This window comes from Rana temporaria, chromosome 3 (assembly GCF_905171775.1).
Source record: "Rana temporaria chromosome 3, aRanTem1.1, whole genome shotgun sequence".
NCBI classification, from domain to species: Eukaryota; Metazoa; Chordata; class Amphibia; order Anura; family Ranidae; genus Rana; species Rana temporaria.
In genome coordinates, this window is record NC_053491.1 from 8,736,298 (window position 1) to 8,755,715 (window position 19,418).

General features: G+C 45.4%; 2 protein-coding genes across 13 annotated transcripts in view; both read left to right on the forward strand.

The window, feature by feature from the left end:
• KIF23 (kinesin family member 23) overlaps window positions 1-19,418 on the forward strand; it is a 912,882-nt gene that overhangs the window by 445,619 nt on the left and 447,845 nt on the right. The gene's annotated exons all lie outside the window — the stretch shown is intronic.
• The window catches only part of ADAMTS7 (ADAM metallopeptidase with thrombospondin type 1 motif 7), a 228,485-nt gene that overhangs the window by 55,941 nt on the left and 153,126 nt on the right, over window positions 1-19,418 (forward strand). The window contains exons 4-5 of the mRNA XM_040342211.1: window positions 11,779-11,984; window positions 15,990-16,073. Coding sequence (XP_040198145.1) covers window positions 11,779-11,984; window positions 15,990-16,073 — 290 coding nt within the window. The remainder of the gene's footprint in view (window positions 1-11,778; window positions 11,985-15,989; window positions 16,074-19,418) is intronic.

Below are 19,418 nucleotides of genomic sequence, written 5' to 3' on the forward strand. Positions count from 1 at the left end.
GAGTCAGGACGCCCACTAACACACAGCTCCTTTCTCTATCTGCAAAGTAGAGAGCGTCCTGACTCTCCTGCTCGCCCCCTCCCCCCTCAAGAGGCTTTCTCCACACCAGGGAGAAAGCCTCGCATTACTGTGTGGAGTTACAGACAGAAGAACAGGAACTGAGGATTTCTCAGAAGAAATAAGGACATTTAACAGCAAAATGGAAGGATGAGGTAAGTGAAGGAGTACTGCACTAAGGGAAAGGAAGATATTTAGGAAAAAAAAATCCTTTACAACCCCTTTAAAGTGGAGTTCCACCCATAAATATAACATTACATCAGTAGTTTTAAAAAAATGTCATTAGTCCTTTACGAAAAAAAATATTTTTTTTAGATGCCTTCAAAGTGTTGTTGCTAGGTAGAATAGTTAATCTTCCCACTTCCTGCACCTAGGTGCTTAAGCTTCACCGCACAGACTCCTGGGAATGTAGTGGGTGTAACTTTCCAGGAGTCTGTGCACTCCCCAGTCTCAAAGAATCATGTGACTTGGACAGCACAGGTGCTGAAACCTGATCTGACACTGCTTGTGCAGCACTGAGCATGTGCTAGATCTGCAAGGCTGAAATCCAGGAAGTCATACAGTCTGGCTTCATGATTCATACAGTCTTCGCTGCAGATTGGCACAGCACGCTTGGGGTTTTTCGCCTTCCTCTGGACCAATCAGGGAGAGAAGACTCAACGAGTGACGGCTCACTTGGACAGTCTTCCACCCATCACGTCCGGCGTCTCGCGGCTCTTCCCGCATCCGCGCCAGACCAGGCCTCATTCGCGGCCGCCGCAATTAGGAAAGACTGACGACAATGTGACTGGCGACAATGGCTAATCTGCGATACTCTGCGGACTCTATTCGGGGTCTGAGACAATTCGCAACAGCATTACCAGCCGTCACCAAAAAGGCCTTAAAAATAGAGCAACTTTTGAGATTCGATCGACGATCGACCATCAAAAATTTTAACTATTTAACCCAGCTCAAGCACATATCATGTGCTTTGATCAACACAAGATCGGCAGTAAAACACAGATTAGAAATCCACGATTTCTTACTACACAACGATCTAGACTGCCTCTTTATTACAGAAAGCTGGCTCTCAGACGACTGCAACACCATTCTCGGAGAATTGGTGCCAGAAAACTATTGCATTATAACGGAAAACAGAATAGGGCAAAGAGGAGGAGGCCTGGCGGTGATCCACAAGAATCGCATTACAATCACTAAGCCAGCCCTTCAAAATCCTCTTCCATTCATGGAAACCCTTACTCTTCAACTTCAAACTTCCCCCCAGGAGACTGTTCACATTCTCCTCTGCTATAGGCCACCTGGGCCAAAATCGCAGTTTTTGCCATCATTAACGGAGTTTATATCCACTTATACCCTTAACAGCAAACACCTTTTGCTGCTCGGGGACTTTAATCTGTGGGCCAACTCCGCACAGGATCCCATTGCGGACGCCTGCATCGATCACCTGGAAGGATTAGGACTACAGCAACTTATATGCGGTCCCACGCATGCTTCAGGTCACACGCTCGACCTAATTTTCAGACAAAATCTGAAAATAAGCATTTTAGAAAATGAACCATTGCCATGGACAGACCACCATGCAATTAATTTCATAATCTCCAAAATTCCCCCAGTGATAAAAGCACCCAAGCCGGTAACAATACACTGGGCTAGATCTCAGAAGAAGCTCCATTCGGAACTCTTCAAATCTACCTTGGGAAACCGAATCAAAACAATCCATCCACATCAAACAGCCGCAGATACACTGGATGCCATAAACGCAGCCCTGCTACAGTCAGCCGATTTAGTAGCACCGAAACGCAAAGCCTGCATCCGAAAAAGAAAGTCTGGCTGGTTCAACAACCAGCTGTCGCTTCTGAAGCAAGAGCGCAGAAGGGCGGAAGCCGCCTGGAAAAGAAGCCCTGCAGAGGATAACCTCATCATCTACAAGGCAATAACAACACGATATCATAAAGAAATCTTCAAAGCCAAGAAACATCATTTTTCTATGGCGATTAACAGCGCCCTAAACCGCCCCCGCAAACTCTTCAAGATGGTCACCCAGACCATGAATCCAGGATGTCTTGAAGTCCCCAACTCAGACACCCAAGAGTTCTGTAATGAACTATCGGATTTCTTCATCAACAAAATTGAAAGAATCCGGGAAAGCATCATGCAAAACAATACCCCCCTCAACCCCACCGTCAATCAACCACAAAACACCCACAGAAACGCTCTACAATCAACAAAGTTCACTCTGGAACCGATCTCCATCGATACCACAAAAAATATCATTGGTGCTTTGCGGAACAGCACATCGCCCAATGATATCATACCCACCAAACTGCTGAAGGAATGTGCCGACATCCTGGCACCACCCATCACACAGCTTATAAACCAGTCATTTAAGGAAGGCACAGTGCCATCCCTGTTGAAAGAGGGCACAATCCAGCCCATCTTGAAAAAACCTAACCTGGATCCCAAGGACCCAACTCACCGCCGCCCCATAACAGGCCTAAATGTTCTCTCCAAGATAATGGAGAAAGTAGTGGTACAACAGCTGCAACAGCATCTGGATACCCACAATCTACTGGATCCATTACAATCAGGCTTCCGTCCTGGACACGGAACAGAAACGGCCTTACTCAAAATATGGGACGATGCCCTCGAGGCCGCAGACGAAGGAGAATCTTGTCTCCTGGTTCTGCTGGACCTAAGCGCAGCCTTTGACACGGTAGACCACAAACTGTTACTGATGCGACTGGCTGAGGTAGCCAGAGTCGCAGAAGGTGATTTACCATGGTTTTCTTCCTTTCTTGAAAACCGATCACAAACAGTTAAATTGGGTTCTTTCACGTCGGAAAAGCGCACGGTGTCATGTGGAGTCCCCCAAGGATCCCCCCTGTCACCGGTACTGTTCAACATCTATCTTCGCCCTCTCTTTGATATCATCAGTAGCCAAGAACTACTCTATCACTCTTATGCAGACGATACGCAACTGTATTTTCGCATCTGCAACAAAAAGGATCAGCATCCCAGTTTAGAGAAATGTCTCTCTTTGATAGAAAACTGGATGACTAAGAGTTATCTTAAACTCAACAGTTCAAAAACAGAACTCCTTATGTTTCACGCCAGCCGAAAGAGTCAACTGGCAACAACCTGGACACCGCCGCCCATTCTGGGCCAAATCATCACCCCTAGCTCCAAAGTCAAAAGTCTCGGGGTCATCTTCGACACCTTCATGACAATGGACGCACAAATAGGGTCAGTAGTCAGCGGAGCGCACCATCTGTTGCGCCTACTACGCAGACTTATTCCATTTATCCCCAAAGAAGACGTAGCAGTCGTGGTGGGAACAATCGTGAATTCCAGACTGGACTATGCAAATGCCCTTTACCTCGGACTCCCAAAGTACCAAATCTCCCGTCTGCAAGTCGTTCAGAATACGGCCGCCAGACTTGTGACTGGGAAAAAAAAATGGGAATCAATCTCACCTTCGTTGAGAACCCTTCACTGGTTGCCAGTAAAAGACAGAGGGCCATATTCTGAGTATCTCTCCGCCAGCTTCGCTTAGGGCACTTACACTCCGCTGTCCCAACTTACTGGAGCAGGTGTTGTATTCCCCAACCACTTGCTCCATAAGTTGGGACAGCGGAGTGTAAGTGTCCCGGCGTAGCCTGGCGGATCTCCAAGGGGGCGGCTTCTATTCAAATGAAGCGCGCCCCCGATACAAAAGAACTGGGCATGCGCCGGGCTGCAAAAAGCCCAGTGCGCATGCTCCAGTTCTCGGCGGAAAACGTCAATGACGCCGACGTGTGCGTCATTGACGTAAAGTCGTATTCAAGAACGACTTACGTAAACGACGTATACGACGAAAAAACACGACGGGGACCCGACGCCATCCGTAACATGGCCTACGCGAGACTTGCGGAAACTTACCCCTCATATAGCAGGGGTAAGTTTCCGCTTACGCAAACGACGTTAGCGACGGTTACGCGACGCGAACTCGTTCGTGAATCGGCGTAGAAGGATCATTTGCATACGCAAATGACTCCTTCACTTAAATGCCATCTAGCGGCGGCCGGCGTCATTGCATTTAAGATCCGCCAGTGTAAGTGACTTACAGATGGCGGATCTTAAGTGTATCTATGCAAAACTGATTCTGAGAATCAGGAGCATAGATACACGGGTCAAAAAAGGGAGTTACGATGGAGTATCCTGAGTTACTCCATCGTAACTTTACTCAGAATATGGCCCAGAATTGTATTTAAAGCACTCTGCCTGACACATAAGTGCATCCATGGGAAGGCTCCGCAATATCTTTGCGACAAGATAGAACCTCACAATTCGAATCGCGTTCTGCGATCCACCGACCAAAATCTGGTCAAGGTACCAAAAACCAAATACAAGTCCAAAGGAGAAAGAAGGTTTGCTTTTCAAGGTCCTAGACTATGGAATGCTTTACCAACCAGCATTCGGTTGGAGGAAAACCACCTGACTTTCAGAAGACAGATCAAAACCCTGCTCTTTTGATGTCATGAGACACGAACAACTAGCGCCCAGAAGCGATTCAGTTCGCATGCGCCGCGCTTTATAAGTTTTTCATTCATTCATTCATTCATTCATTCATTCATGATGCCCACACTTAAGATGGCCCCAGTCAATTTCTATTTTATAAAGTGTCTAAATGCTGTAACAACCTAACAAAACGGACCTTAGTTTACAGACTAACTTTACTAACTTTACTAGAATACATTAAGCTTGTGTATTACAGGGGTATTTATATTTAAAAAGTGAAATTGTGGCCGGAACTCCGCTTTAAATCTGAATTTGATAAAAGACCCTTTCATACTGCATATTGCGCAGTGACAATTCCAAGCTGTTTGCCCTCGGGGGGGTATCACATAAAAGGATATTGTTGGTGTAGGCAGGCGTCCCAATACTTTTGACAATATAGTAACATTTCCGTCTTCCTGAGATGATTTGATACAAGGTGACCAATCAGATCTTTGTCACGCAGGCAGGGCAGCCATCATAAATTTTTGGGGCCCCCCTGAAGCAGAGAACCGGGGGGGGGGGGGGGGATGACGAAAAAAAAAGTGTAATTTCTTCTCTCCTGAAGCAAGATAATAAGCGGGGGGCCTGGGGACCATCAGGCCCCTTACAGGTGTAATGCAATAAAAATAAATAATTAATTTAAAAAAATAAAAAAATGGGAGGGGGGCCAGAAGGGCCTGTAAGGGGCCATGGGGACCATCGGGCCCCTTACAGGTGTAATGCAAAAAAATTATTAAAAAAAACCTGAGGGGGGCCAGCCGGGCCTGTAAGGGGCCATGGAGACCATCGGGCCCCTTACAGGTGTAATGCAAAAAAAATATAAAAAAAAAACGGAAGGGGGGCCAGCCGAGCCTGTAAGGGACCATGGAGACCAGCGGGCCCCTTACAGGTGTAATGCAAAAAAATTATAAAAAAAAAATGGGAGGGGGGCCAGCCGGGCCTGTAAGGGGCCCTGGGGACCATCGGGCCCCTTACAGGTGTAATTCAAAAAAATGATTTAAAAAAAAACGGGAGGGGGACCAGCCGGGCCTGTAAGGGGCCATGGAGACCATCGGGCCCCTTACAGGTGTAATGCAAAAAAATTATAACAATAAAAAATTAAATAAAAAAACTTGAAGGGCCCTTACAGGTGTAATGCCTGTACCCCCCTGATGGCGGCCCTGCACGCAGGACGTCGTATTATAAAGTGCAGTTTATGTGTTTGACGTTCTCATGCGATTCTTCAGCCGTAATTCCGAAGGGACGTGACGCAGAGCGTTCTTCTCATAGAGGATATATTATATATAATCGCTCAGTATCTGGCAGAGTTCCATCTTTGAAGAACAGAAGGATGTGGCGGTTCCCATTGATATATAAAGCGCTCCTCGCCGGAAGGGACGCACATGGGAAGTCGGATCGGATGTGGCGGTTCCCATTGATATATAAAGCGCTCCTCGCCGGAAAGGGACGCACATGGGAAGTCGGATCGGATGTGGCGGTTCCCATTGATATATAAAGCGCTCCTCGCCGGAAGGGACGCACATGGGAAGTCGGATCGGATGTGGCGGTTCCCATTGATATATAAAGCGCTCCTCGCCGGAAGGGACGCACGTGGGAAGTCGGATCGGATGTGGGTGCTTTAATGTGACTTATATTTATAGAGATCGCTGGAGAAGACGCTTCCCTATAGAGATAATCCGGGAAATCTCCTCGCCGTGTTAATTTAAATGTTCAGCTATTTCCTACAGAGCAGCCATGGTATGCAAAGTGTTGTTATCTATGGCAGCCAATCAGATTTCAGGATTCTTTTGATTTAGATCAAAATCTGAATGGTTACTATAGGACAGTGGTCTCCAAACTGTGGGGGGGGGGCCTTTGCTTGCTTTGATCCGGCCCCTTGGGGCACTATTTTCAGACACTGATACCAACAATGTGACGAAGAACAATGGGACACAATTCCTCCCAATGTGACGAAGAACAATGGGACACAATTCCTCCCAATGTGTCGAAGACACCAATGATGGGACACAATTCCTCCCAATGTGACGAAGAACAAAGGGACACAATTCCTCCCAATGTGACGAAGACACCAATGATGGGACACAATTCCTCCCAATGTGACGAAGAACAATGGGACACAATTCCTCCCAATGTGACGAAGAACAATGGGACACAATTCCTCCCAATGTGACGAAGAACATGGGGACACAATTCCTCCCAATGTGACGAAGAACAATGGGACACAATTCCTCCCAATGTGACGAAGAACAATGGGACACAATTCCTCCCAATGTGACGAAGAACAATGGGACACAATTCCTCCCAATGTGACGAAGACACCAATGATGGGACACAATTCCTCCCAATGTGACGAAGAACAATGGGACACAATTCCTCCCAATGTGACGAAGAACAATGGGACACAATTCCTCCCAATGTGACGAAGAACAATGGGACACAATTCCTCCCAATGTGACGAAGAACAATGGGACACAATTCCTCCCAATGTGACGAAGAACAATGGGACACAATTCCTCCCAATGTGACGAAGACACCAATGATGGGACACAATTCCTCCCAATGTGACGAAGAACAATGGGACACAATTCCTCCCAATGTGACGAAGAACAATGGGACACAATTCCTCCCAATGTGACGAAGAACATGGGGACACAATTCCTCCCAATGTGACGAAGACACCAATGATGGGACACAATTCCTCCCAATGTGACGAAGAACAATGGGACACAATTCCTCCCAATGTGACGAAGAACAATGGGACACAATTCCTCCCAATGTGACGAAGACACCAATGATGGGACACAATTCCTCCCAATGTGACGAAGAACAATGGGACACAATTCCTCCCAATGTGACGAAGAACAATGGGACACAATTCCTCCCAATGCGACGAAGAACAATGGGACACAATTCCTCCCAATGTGACAAAGACACCAATGATGGGACACAATTCCTTCCAATGTGACGAAGAACAATGGGACACAATTCCTCCCAATGTGACGAAGAACGATGGGACACAATTTCTCCCAATGTGATGAAGAACGATGGGACACAATTCCTCCCAATGTGACGAAGAACAATGGGACACAATTCCTCCCAATGTGACGAAGAACAATGGGGCACAATTCCTCCCAATGTGACGAAGACACCAATGATGGGACACAATTCCTCCCTATGACCCCCCACCTTTAGCAACTCGCGGCAGGGGCCGCCCCTCCGCCCCGTTTTTATTTTATTTTTTTATTCTTCCGACCCCCCCCCCCCACCTTTAGAAACTCGTCCTGACTTTAGCAACTCGCAGCAGGAGAGAAAAGAGAAGACTTGACTTTGTTTTGTTCATAAGCACTAACACCCCCCCCCCTCCCCTAGGAGAGAGGAGGGCCCCCCACAAATCTCTGCTCCAGGGGGGGCCCTGCCTAAAGCTGTGTAAGGGGGCCCCATGATATATGGTAGTTGCCCTGGTGTTTCCGCAGAAAAAAAAAAGAACACTGGGAAATGAGAGCCATCAAGTCAAAGCTTGTCACAAGCCTTTGAAGTTTATTATCCCCCTTCTACACTCCCTATGTGCCGCAGCAGGTGTCTTTGGTGGTGGTTCACCGTGAGAAGCTGGAATAATAGGGTTGTCTTCTGATATGTAGTAGATCAGCTAGATACGCAAATTCACGAACGTACGCCCGGCGCAGTACATTTACGCCGTTTAAGTTAGGCTTTTCCCGGCGTATAGTTACCCCTGCTATATGGTGGCCTAAGTGCGGCGTACCAATGTTAAGTATGGCCGTCGTTCCCCTGCGCCGAAATTTGAAAATTTTACGTCGTTTGCGTAAGTCGTCCGTGAATGGGGCTGGACGTAATTTCCGTTCACGTCAAAACCAATACGTCCTTGCGGCGTATTAGGAGCAATGCACACTGGGAGATTTCCACGGACGGCGCATGCGCCCTTCGTGAAAAACTTCAATCCCGTCGGGTCACAGAACATTAACACGCCCCCCTGTCCCACATTTGAATTAGGCGGGCTTACGCTGGCCGATTTACGCTACGCCGCCGCAGCTTACGGAGCAAGTGCTTTGAGAATACTGCACTTGCCCGTCTAAGTTGCGGAGGCGTAACGTAAATCGGTTACGTTACGCCCGCACAAGGATACGCCGATCTACGAGAATCTGGGCCTAAGTTAGTTCTAATGAGAAGGAATAATTATTAGGGATTTATTTATATATATATATTTTTTTGTATAATAAATAACCATTTTTATTGTCTCATTAATATGACATATTCATTTAATATGATGGTTAACCACTTCCATACCGGGGCCTATTCTGGCACTTCTCCCCTTCATGTAAAAATCATCATTTTTTTTGCTAGAAAATTACTCAGAACCCCCCAAGCATTTGATATAAGTTTTTCTTTTTAGCAGACACCTTAGGGCATTAAATGGCGGTCGTTGCAATTTTTTATCTTGCGCGGTATTTGCGCAATAATTTTTCAAACGCCTTTTTTTGGGGGAAATAAAAAATAACAAAACAAAAAAACAAAACAGTAAAGTTAGCCCAATTTTTTTTTATATAATGTGAAAGATGATGTTACGCCGAGTAAATAGATACCCAACATGTCACGCTTTATAATTGCGCACACTCGTGGAATGGCGCCAATCTTCAGTACTTAAAAATCTCCATAGGCGACTCTTTAATTTTTTTTTACAGGTTACCAGTTTAGAGTTACAGGGGAGGTCTAGTGCTAGAATTGTTGCTCACGCTCTAACGCACGCGGCGACACCTCACATGTGTGGTTTGAACGGCGTTTACATATGTGGGCGGGACTTATGTGCAAGTTCGCTTCTGAGCGCGAGCTACCGGGGACAGGGGCGTTTTTTCTTTTACTTAATTTTTTTTACACTTTTTTTTACATTATTTTTATCACTTTTATTCCTATTACAAGGAATGTAAACATCCCTTGTAATAGGAATGGTGTGTGACGGGCAGGGCCTGGACTTACCATTGGGCTTGACTGGGCTCAAGCCCATGGGCCCCGTCCAATAGGGGGCCCCTGCCTGTTAAAACCTCCTTACTTTTTTCTTTGATTATTTCTCCAGCGCATGCGCTTCCCGTCCACTGAGTTTTACTTTTTTCTATAATAAATATCCCCCAAAAATATATAAAAAAACATTTATTTTCCTCGGTTTAGGCCGATACGTATTCTTCTACATATTTTTCGTTTAAAAAAATAGCAATAAGCGTTTATTGATTGGTTTGCCCAAAAGTTATAGCGTTTACAAAATTGGGGGTATTTTTATGGCATTTTTATTAATATTTTTTTTTTTTACCAGTAATGGCCAGCGGCACGCGCGCGCCCCTAGTGGCCTGCGCGAGAGCCGACGTTATACTACGGGCTCTCGCGCAGGGGAACCGACTTGCCGCCGTAAAAGGACGGTGGGCGGTCGGCAAGTAGTTAAATATCGCCCTATGGAGATTTTAAAGGGTAAAAAGTTTGTCGCCATTCCACGAGAGGGCGCAATTTTGAAGCGTGACATGTTGGGTATCAATTTACTCGGCGTAACATTATCTTTCACAATATAAAAAAATTGGGTTAACTTTACTGGTGTCTTATTTTTTTGTGTATTTTTTTCCCCAAAAAAGTGCGCTTGTAAGAGCGCTGCGCAAATACGGTGTGACAGAAAGTATTGCAACAACCGCCACTTTATTCTCTAGGGTGTTAGAAAAAAAATATATATATATATATATATTGTTTGGGGGTGCTAAGTAATTTTCTGGCAAAAAAACAGTTTTTAGTTTCAATATTTTTTATTAAGTTTTACAATATTGAAAACAGAAAACAAGTGGCTCAGCTTAAAAAATAAATAAAAAAAAATAAACAGTTTTTAACATGTAAACACCAAATCTCAGAAATAGGCTCGGTAATGTAGTGGTTAAACCCCCAAAAACAAAAATGTATTGAAATGTATTTTGCCAATTTTAAGATGTGGTGTCTGCATTTGTTTTCAAAAATTATCGCCCTTGGTCCCTTGGTCCTTCCCACCGAACGTGACCCATTCATCTTAATGGGGCCATGTCACAACTGCGAGGTAATGCATGTGGTTGCGTCACGGCGGTGTTTTTTTTTTTTAGGGGTCGAAACAGATGGTGAGGAGTCAACCTATTGCTTCCTCACTGCCTGCCAAATGCCCCCCCTTGAAAAACCCTCCACCGTTGATCCACCCACGGCCGCCATCTGGAATTTGGGGGCCCCTTACACAGCTTAAGGCATGGGCCCCCTGGAGCAGAGAACCCGGGGGGGGGGGGTGCCGCCTGAAATTGAGAAGCCGGGGGGGCTGACGCAAATTGACAAGTGGGGGGGGGGGCCTTTTTTTAAAAAAAAAAAAGAAGAAATAAAGAAAAATATATATATATATAAAAAAGGGGGGGTAGCCTGGGGACCTCTGGGCCCTTTAATAAAAAGAAAAAATAAACCTCTGGGCCCTTTAATAAAAAGAATAAAAAAAAATAAACATAAAAAAAGGGAGGTTGCCATCCGGGGCCCTGGGGACCTCTGGGCCTTTTAATAAAGAATAAAAAATAAGCAAAAATAAAAAAATAAACATTTATAAAAAAAAGGGGGGGGGGTTGCCACATAGGGCCCTGGGGACCTCTGAGCCCTTTAATAAAAAAAAATATATATATATATATATATATAAATTTTATTTTTTTTATTAAAAAAAAAAGGGGGGGTTGCCATACGGGGGGCCCTGGAGACCTCTGGGCCCTTTAATGATAATAATAATAATATATATATATATAAAAAATAAAAATAAAAAATATATTAAAATTTTTTTTTATAAAAAATAAATAAAAAAAAGGGGGGGGGGGTTGCCGTCCGGGGCCCTGGGGGCCTCCGGACCCCTAAAAAAATAAAAAATAAAAATGTTCTTTTTTTTTTTTTTTTAAAGGGGGTTGCCATCCGGGCCACTGGGAACCTCTGGGCCCCTTACAGGTGTACTGCCTGTACCCCCCTGATGGCTGCCCTGGATCCACCGTAGATCAAACCAGCCCTAAAACCCATAGATAACTGACCAATGTGAATGGGCCCCCCTCAGGCGGGCAGTGTTTGCAGGACAGAACCCCCAAAGATCTGAATCCAGTGCCTCAGATCTAAGAAGGCTTTTTTGGTAACATCTCTAATCTCTTCTTCACTCAGAGAATCCAGACTCGTACGATAAATGGGAAAAAAGAAGGGAACGCTGGGAGCAATCAGAAAAACAACACAGAGGAGAGCGCCCAAAATCCCGCCGTTCCATCAGCAAAGAAAAATGGGTGGAGACTTTGGTGGTTGCCGATCCCAAGATGGTGGAATATCATGGAAGTGACGACGTGGAAAACTACGTGTTGACTGTCATGAACATGGTGAGGATAAGAAAACCTGGTTTGGTAATAATGTATAATAAAATATAATATAATATAAATTATAAAAAGGTTCTAGGTTTCTGATATCAATGTAAGTGGGGTGTCACCACAAAGGTGGGCGATTCGAGGATAGTTAACCACTTGCCTACTGGGCACTTTTACCCTCTTCCTGCCCAGGCCAATTTTCAGCTTTCAGCGCTGTCACACTTTGAATGACAATTGCGCGGTCATGCAACACTGTACACATATGACATTTTTATCATTTTTTTTTTTTTTTAAACAAATAGAGCTTTCTTTTGGTGGTATTTAACCACCACAGTTTTTTTTATGCCAAATAAGCAAAAAAAAACATTTCTCATCTTTTTTTTTATAAAATGTTGCAAACAGGTAATTTTTCTCCTTCACTAATGTGCGCTGATAGTCTGCACTAATGGGTACTCATGAGGTGCCATTGATGGGCACTGAAAGGCTACACTGATGAGGTGGCACTGGTGGGCACTGATGAGGAGGTACTGATGAGGCTGCACTGAAAAGCAGCACTAATGGGCACTGGTGGGCACTGATAGGTGGCACTGATGAATAGGCACTGAATGCCACTGATTGGCACTGATTAGCAGCACTGGTGGGCACTAATGGGCACTGGTGGGCAGCACTAATGGGCACTGATTGGCGGCACAAGTGGGCACTGATAGGTGGCACTAATGATGAGGCATTGAATGCCACTGATTGCCACTGATTAGCAGCACTGGTGGGCACTAATGGGCACTGGTGGGCAGCACTGATGGGCACCGATTGGCGGCACTAGTGGGCCCTGATAGGTGGCACTAATGATGAGGCACTGAATGCCACTGATTTGCACTGACAAGCAGCGCTGGTGGGCACTGATTGGCAGCATTGGTCGGCACTGATAAGCAGCACTGGTGGGCACTGATTGGCAGCACTGATTGACACTGACTAGCAGCCCTGGATGGCACTGATTGGCAGCATTGGTCGGCACCGATAGGCATCACTGGTGGGCACTCATTGGCGGCACTGTTAGGGTTGCACTGATAATCTGGACACTGATTATAAGTGCACTGATTATCAGTGTAGATGCCCCCTTCTTCACACAAGCCGGTTACTGGCTCTCCTCTCCTTACGCCATCAGCATGAGGAAAGGAATGCTGATAACCGGCTTGTATTTAAATCGTGATCAGCTGTGATTGGACACAGCTGATCACTTGGTAAAGGACTGCTATAACTGGCCCTTTACCCTGATCTGTGATCAGCTGTGTCCAAAGGATACAGCGATCACAGAGCGAGCCACCCCCATGCCACAGTGGGGGAGCACATCATATGACGCCCTCCCAGAACTGGCTGACCACGCTGTAGCCTTTATTTGGCTATAGCATAGTGGGCAAGTGGTTAAAGTGGTCTGGGTAATGGAATATATATTTAAAAAAAGCCACACTCTGATCTCCAATCAAGCGATTTGTGGTAAAACGCGTTAAGGTGGTGGCGGTTTCTTTTGGATGGAGACACCATGATTGCAGCTATATTGAATAAGACGGCAAAGTCCACCGCGCTACTATTCCTACTTATTAAGTGAATTTAATTAAAAATTGTGTAGGTGCTGCCAAGCATTGATATGTGTTCCCACCCCAAGGTAAACAGTGAATAAATCCAATACGTGTGTAACAATCAACTCTCCTACATCAATACAAAACAAACTGACAATACATAATAATTGCGGTTTGTGAGTAGTGGCGACGCCTCCAAATATTAGTTGCAAATACTGTAAAGTAGTGTAAAGCTCCCAAAAGTAAAACAGTAAGATTCTCCAAACTTTCTTATCCAAAACACCAGGATGGATTTCTCCACTCACAATTATACTCATAAAAGGACCAAGAGAGGCCATCATCATGTTTAAAATGTCATAACTTTCCACATTTATTAAAAGACAAGAAAACTACTCACAATAAAAAGTGCACTAAAATCTGTGCACGACGATATATAGCATGTAAGGGTGCACTGGCCTCTTAAGGAGCTTCACAGCCTCTCAAGCCTTAGGGATTAGGGCATTAGGGTCACTTCTGGTCTGGCATGATGACCTACTCAACTACTCACATTAAAAAGTACACTAAAATCTGTGCACAACAATATATAGCATGTATGGGTGCACTGGCTCCTTAAGGAGTTTCACAGCCTCTCAAGCCAATAGCACCTCTTAGGGTTACTGGACAGAGTCACTTCTGGTCTAGCATGATGACCTTCTCAACTACTTACATTAAAACTACCTTCTCAACTACTCATATTAAAACTACTCACAATAAAAAGTGCACTAAAATCTGTGCACAACGATATATAGCATGTAAGGGTGCACTGGCCCCTTAAGGAGCTTTTACAGCCTCTCAAGCCAATATCACCTCTTAGGGTTACTGGACAGCGTCACTAATGGTCTGGCATGATGACCTACTCAACTACTCAAAATAAAACTACCTACTCAACTACTCATATTAAAACTACTCACAATAAAAAGTGCACCAAAATGTATGCACAATCTAGCATGTATGGGTGCACTGGCCCCTTAAGGAGCTTTTACAGCATCTCAAGCCAATATCACCTCTTAGGGTTACTGGACAGCGTCACTTCTGGTCTGGCATGATGACCTACTCAACTACTCACATTAAAACTACCTACTCAACCACTCACAATAAAAAGTGTACTAAAATCTGTGCACAACGATGTATAGCATGTATTGATGTACTGGCCCCTTAAGGAGCTTCACAGCCTCTCAAGCCAATATAACGTCTTAGGGTTACTGGACAGAGTCACTTCTGGTCTGGCAGGATGACCCACTCAACTACTCACAATAAAACTACTCACAATAAAAAGTGCACTAAAATCTGTGCACAACAATATATATCATGTATGGGTGCACTGGCCCCTTAAGGAGCTTTTACAGCCTCTCAAGCCAATATCACCTCTTAGGGCTACTGGACAGAGTCACTTCTGGTCTGGCATGATGACCTACTCAAATTAAAACTACCTACTCAACTACTCACATTAAAACTACTCACAATAAAAAGTGCACTAAAATCTGTGCACAACAATATATAGCATGTATGGGTGTACTGGCCCCTTAAGGAGCTTTTACAGCCTCTGAAGCCAATATCATCTCTAAGGGTTACTGGGCAGCGTCACTTATGGTCTCGCATTATGACCTACTCAACTGCTCACATTAAAACCACCTACTCAACTACTCACATTAAAAAGTGCACTAAAATCTGTGCACAACGATATATAGAATGTATGGGTGAACTGGCCCCTTAAGGAGTTTTGCAACTTCTCAATCCAATATCACCTCTGAGGCTTACTGGACAGCATCACTTACAGGTCCAGCATGATGACATCACAAGCCCTGCTCTGACGTGTTTCGTCACCAGTCATGTGACTTCCTCAAGTGGGGGAAAAAAGCTATATTGTTTATACTTGGAAGAGTGGAGATCAGAGTGCCGCCATCATCATGTTTAAAGTTTCACAACTTTCCACATTTATTTAAAGACAAGAAAACTACTCACAATAAAAAGTGCACTAAAATCTGTGCACAACGATATATAGCACGTATGGGTGCACTGGCCCCTTAAGGAGCTTTTACAGCATCTCAAGCCAATATCACCTCTTAGGCTTACTGGACAGCATCACTTACAGGTCCAGCATGATGACATCACAAGCCCTGCTCCGATGTGTTTCGTCACCAGTCATGTGACTTCCTCAAGGGGGGGTAAAAAGCTATATTGTTGATACTTGGAAGAGTGGAGATCAGAGTGCGGCTCTTATTCGTCTGTTCTCTACAATGGTGAGCCAAGATGTGTGTTTTTTTTGAGTCGGCACCCAGTCTATTGGTGGACAGGTGAAAGGAGAAGGTCTGGAGCGGTGCTGCAGGCTTGGGTTGGGTAATTGGTTATATTTGTTTAGACACTGTAACCAATTTTCCATTTTACTCTTTCGGATCTTTTCTTGCAGGTTGCTGGGCTCTTCCACGACGCAAGCATTGGAAACCGGATAAACATTGTTATTGTGCGCCTGATCCTGCTAGAGAATGAAGAGGTAACACAGAAAGGCATCTATTGACATGCATCAGCCAATAGGGCAATGGAACAAGAGACTAAAGGGAGGTAAACACGAGGGAGCATAGAGTAGTCTACCAGTAGGATAATATAAAGCACACACCACATTAGCGCTCAAGTATTAAAGGCCATAGCAAGGAAACTTGACTGGAAGTCGAGAGGCTCGTAGATTAAGAAGATGGTTGGTTGATCAATCAAAACCGTGCCAAAGCCCTCCTGAGATAGGTGAAATCTATATATTTACTCACAAAACAAGCACTAATTAATCTTAAGAGTGGATTTCTTGGCGCCTCCAAGACCTGAAGAAGATCTTTGCAAGGCCCCGTGTAACGGCACTGGTGAACAGGTGTGAACCACAACTGCGGATAGCAAGGATTTCAATGCATGTGCCTATGTTATGAGAGATTTCAGTACTGAGCCCCAGGCGTCACTCTACACAAACAGGAGTTTGGGGGTTCTCTACATCATCTCTCTCTCTCACATAAAGGAATGCGTTGAGCTACTAGGGGTGGACGCAGGGCCGGATTTGCTCTCCCTGCCGCCCCAAGGCCAGGTTCCACAATGCACCCCCTCCCCGCCAACTGAACCCCCCCCCCCCAAATTAACAGAGAATGTGCGGCACGGTTAGTTCAAATATGTTTTGTTTGTTTTTTTACTTTTTTTATCACTTTTTTTATTTTTATTTATTTGTAGCTTGTCGCTTACTTTTTTTAATTTTTGTATCATTTTCTTATTATTTTTCTTATTCTTTACTTTTTTATTTTATTAATTTAATTATTATTTCTTATTATTTATTTTTTATCAATTTTTTTTTCAATTGACTTTTTTGCTATCACACAGGAGAAAACAATTTCCTGTGTGATAGCAATTGGAGGTGACATGTTCTCTTTATTGACCCTGTCACCTCCAAAACAGGAGTCCTAGCACTGTGCTAGAACTCCTGTCACAGCTGAGATGGGAAGAGCACAGCTCTCCCCTCTCACTGTGTACATCGGCAGCAGGGACAGGTAACAGACTCGGTGGCCAGGGGGGAGACGGAGTCCCGAAGACAGAGCCAGCAGAGAGAGGTATGTGGGGTGGGGGGGAGAGGGGAGGACGGACGGGAGCACATATTTTACAAGTGATTTTGACAACATCGCGGCAATCACTTGTTAACGAGCGAGCGCATTCCCCCATAACTTACCGCCCTTAACTGTATGTTCCGGGCGTCGGGGGACTCCATGCCACTGTGGCCTTGTGGGAAATCCGGGCCTGGGTGGACGCATTACAACATGCGAACAAAGCCTAGCGTTAAAAAGATAAGATTCAGGAGGACGTTCCAATGCACAACTGTATGTAAGTGATTATCAGTATTGGACCCCAGGCGTCACTCCAATCAGAGAACAGGAGTTTGGGGGTTCTCTACATCATATCACCTAAACATACAGCAGTGCATTAGGCCACTAAGGGAGTAGGCATGAATCACCATCAACCCTTAGCATAGAAAAGTTAGAGCGAACATGTTCAGTAACTTAGGGCATTGGCCCTTTAACAAGTAAGAACTTATGTCAAGCACGTAACAATTAAGAATATTGTATGCAAGTAATATTTGCGTAGGAGAGGCAAGTATAGCTGAGCTGAGTTGAGAGTGTATATCCCTTTAAGATATTCTACAGCGACAGCTAAAGACACACCAGTCGATCCCAAGAAGTATGTAAAAAATTAGCAAGCCAGAGTAATTACAATAAATGTTTAAAAGCAATTATATGTAGCAGGTCTTCCTGTAGAACTACAAGTGAAACAATTGCTACTTATCCGTTTTGTAGGGATGAATGGCTGCAGTAGGTTGGTAGCAGGCCTGGGATTCCGTAGTGTAGGGTGTCCCAGCAACGACAATCTCTTCAGCATAGGGCAGGCATCCAGGAGAGCATGGGTTGCAGGGTGAGGATTCCTGGTAGCTATTGATCGGTAGCCGAGCCGGCTACGGCCGACAATAATAGAACGGTGTGCTATCTGCACACCGCTTTCTTTATAGGTGAGAGGCAGGTGCCTTGCAATCAGCGGTGATCCGCGGCACACTTCCGCGTTCCACGGTGGAACGCACGCGGCGCCGGGCGATGACGTCATCGCGCGGTCGCCGTAATGCGTTCCAGCGTGGAACGCATTACAGGTAACAGACGGAGAGCGCCTGTTACACCTCTGGCCCCTTACAGGAGGACTGGTGGCCTGCCCCTATCATCAGCCCTGGTCTTGGCACCTCCAAGGCCTGAACAACCAATATAGAAGACCTTTCCAATACTATACTGCACAAAGCAAGTATGCTAACACATGTTTAGGTATATACCCTCTTCACCAGAGCTCTGATGAAGAGGGTATATCCATAGGAACGCACTAGACTGCACTAAGAAAGCATGCTAATGCGTTCCTAAGGATATAGCCTCTTCATCAGAGCTCTGGTGAAGAGGGTGTATCCCTTGAAAAGGGTATATGCCTTGAAATGTGTATACTTGCTTTGCCCAGTATCGTATTGTAAAGATCTTTTATATTGGTGGTTCAGGCCTTGGGGTGCCAAGACCAGGGCTGACGATAGGGGGGGTAAAATACCAGTCCTCCTGTAAGGGGCCCAGGCACATAAGGGGGCCCCAGCAGCAGGGGGCATCGGTGCGGCTGGGCATCGGGTCAATTACAGAAGCATGCTCTGTGTGTCTTTCAGCAGCAGCTGAAGGAATTTGTTTTGCCGTCCCACCAGATTTCAGCTGCTGCAGGGAGAGACACAGACACAGGGCATCGTTACTGTAATTGCTTCCCCCGCTCCGATCCCCTCCCTGCTCTACCTGCTTCTGATTTCCCCTGTATGCCCCCATGTCACTGTGCCGCCCACCACCTCCCGCGTGTACAGGACGTATGTCAGGATGGAGAGCGGAGCAAGGGGACGGTAAATACGTCTTTTTGAATGAACAAAGTGAGTGATTGGTACAGCTCACTCCTGTGTCCATTGATAACTGTGTTTACTATGCTTCAGTTTATAAGTGAACAGGAGTCTTCAATGTAGCTGAGGCTACAGAGAAAGGAGTTGCATAATCTGTGTCCTCAATTCCTGTCTCAAACATGAATTGGTGTCAGGGGTCCGTTTGTGACTAATATCTCACCAAAGCCAGTACAGGGGGTCCCCGGGTTACGAACCCGTTACGGACTTTCCTCCTGTTTGTAATCTGGAAATGGTTGTAAGTCGGCCGCGCCTGCGCAGAACGGCAATTACGAACATTTCTGATGTTTTTCGATGTTCCGTCGAATGCCGTTCTGCGCATGCGCGGCCAATTACGGACATTTCCGACATTTTCCGAGG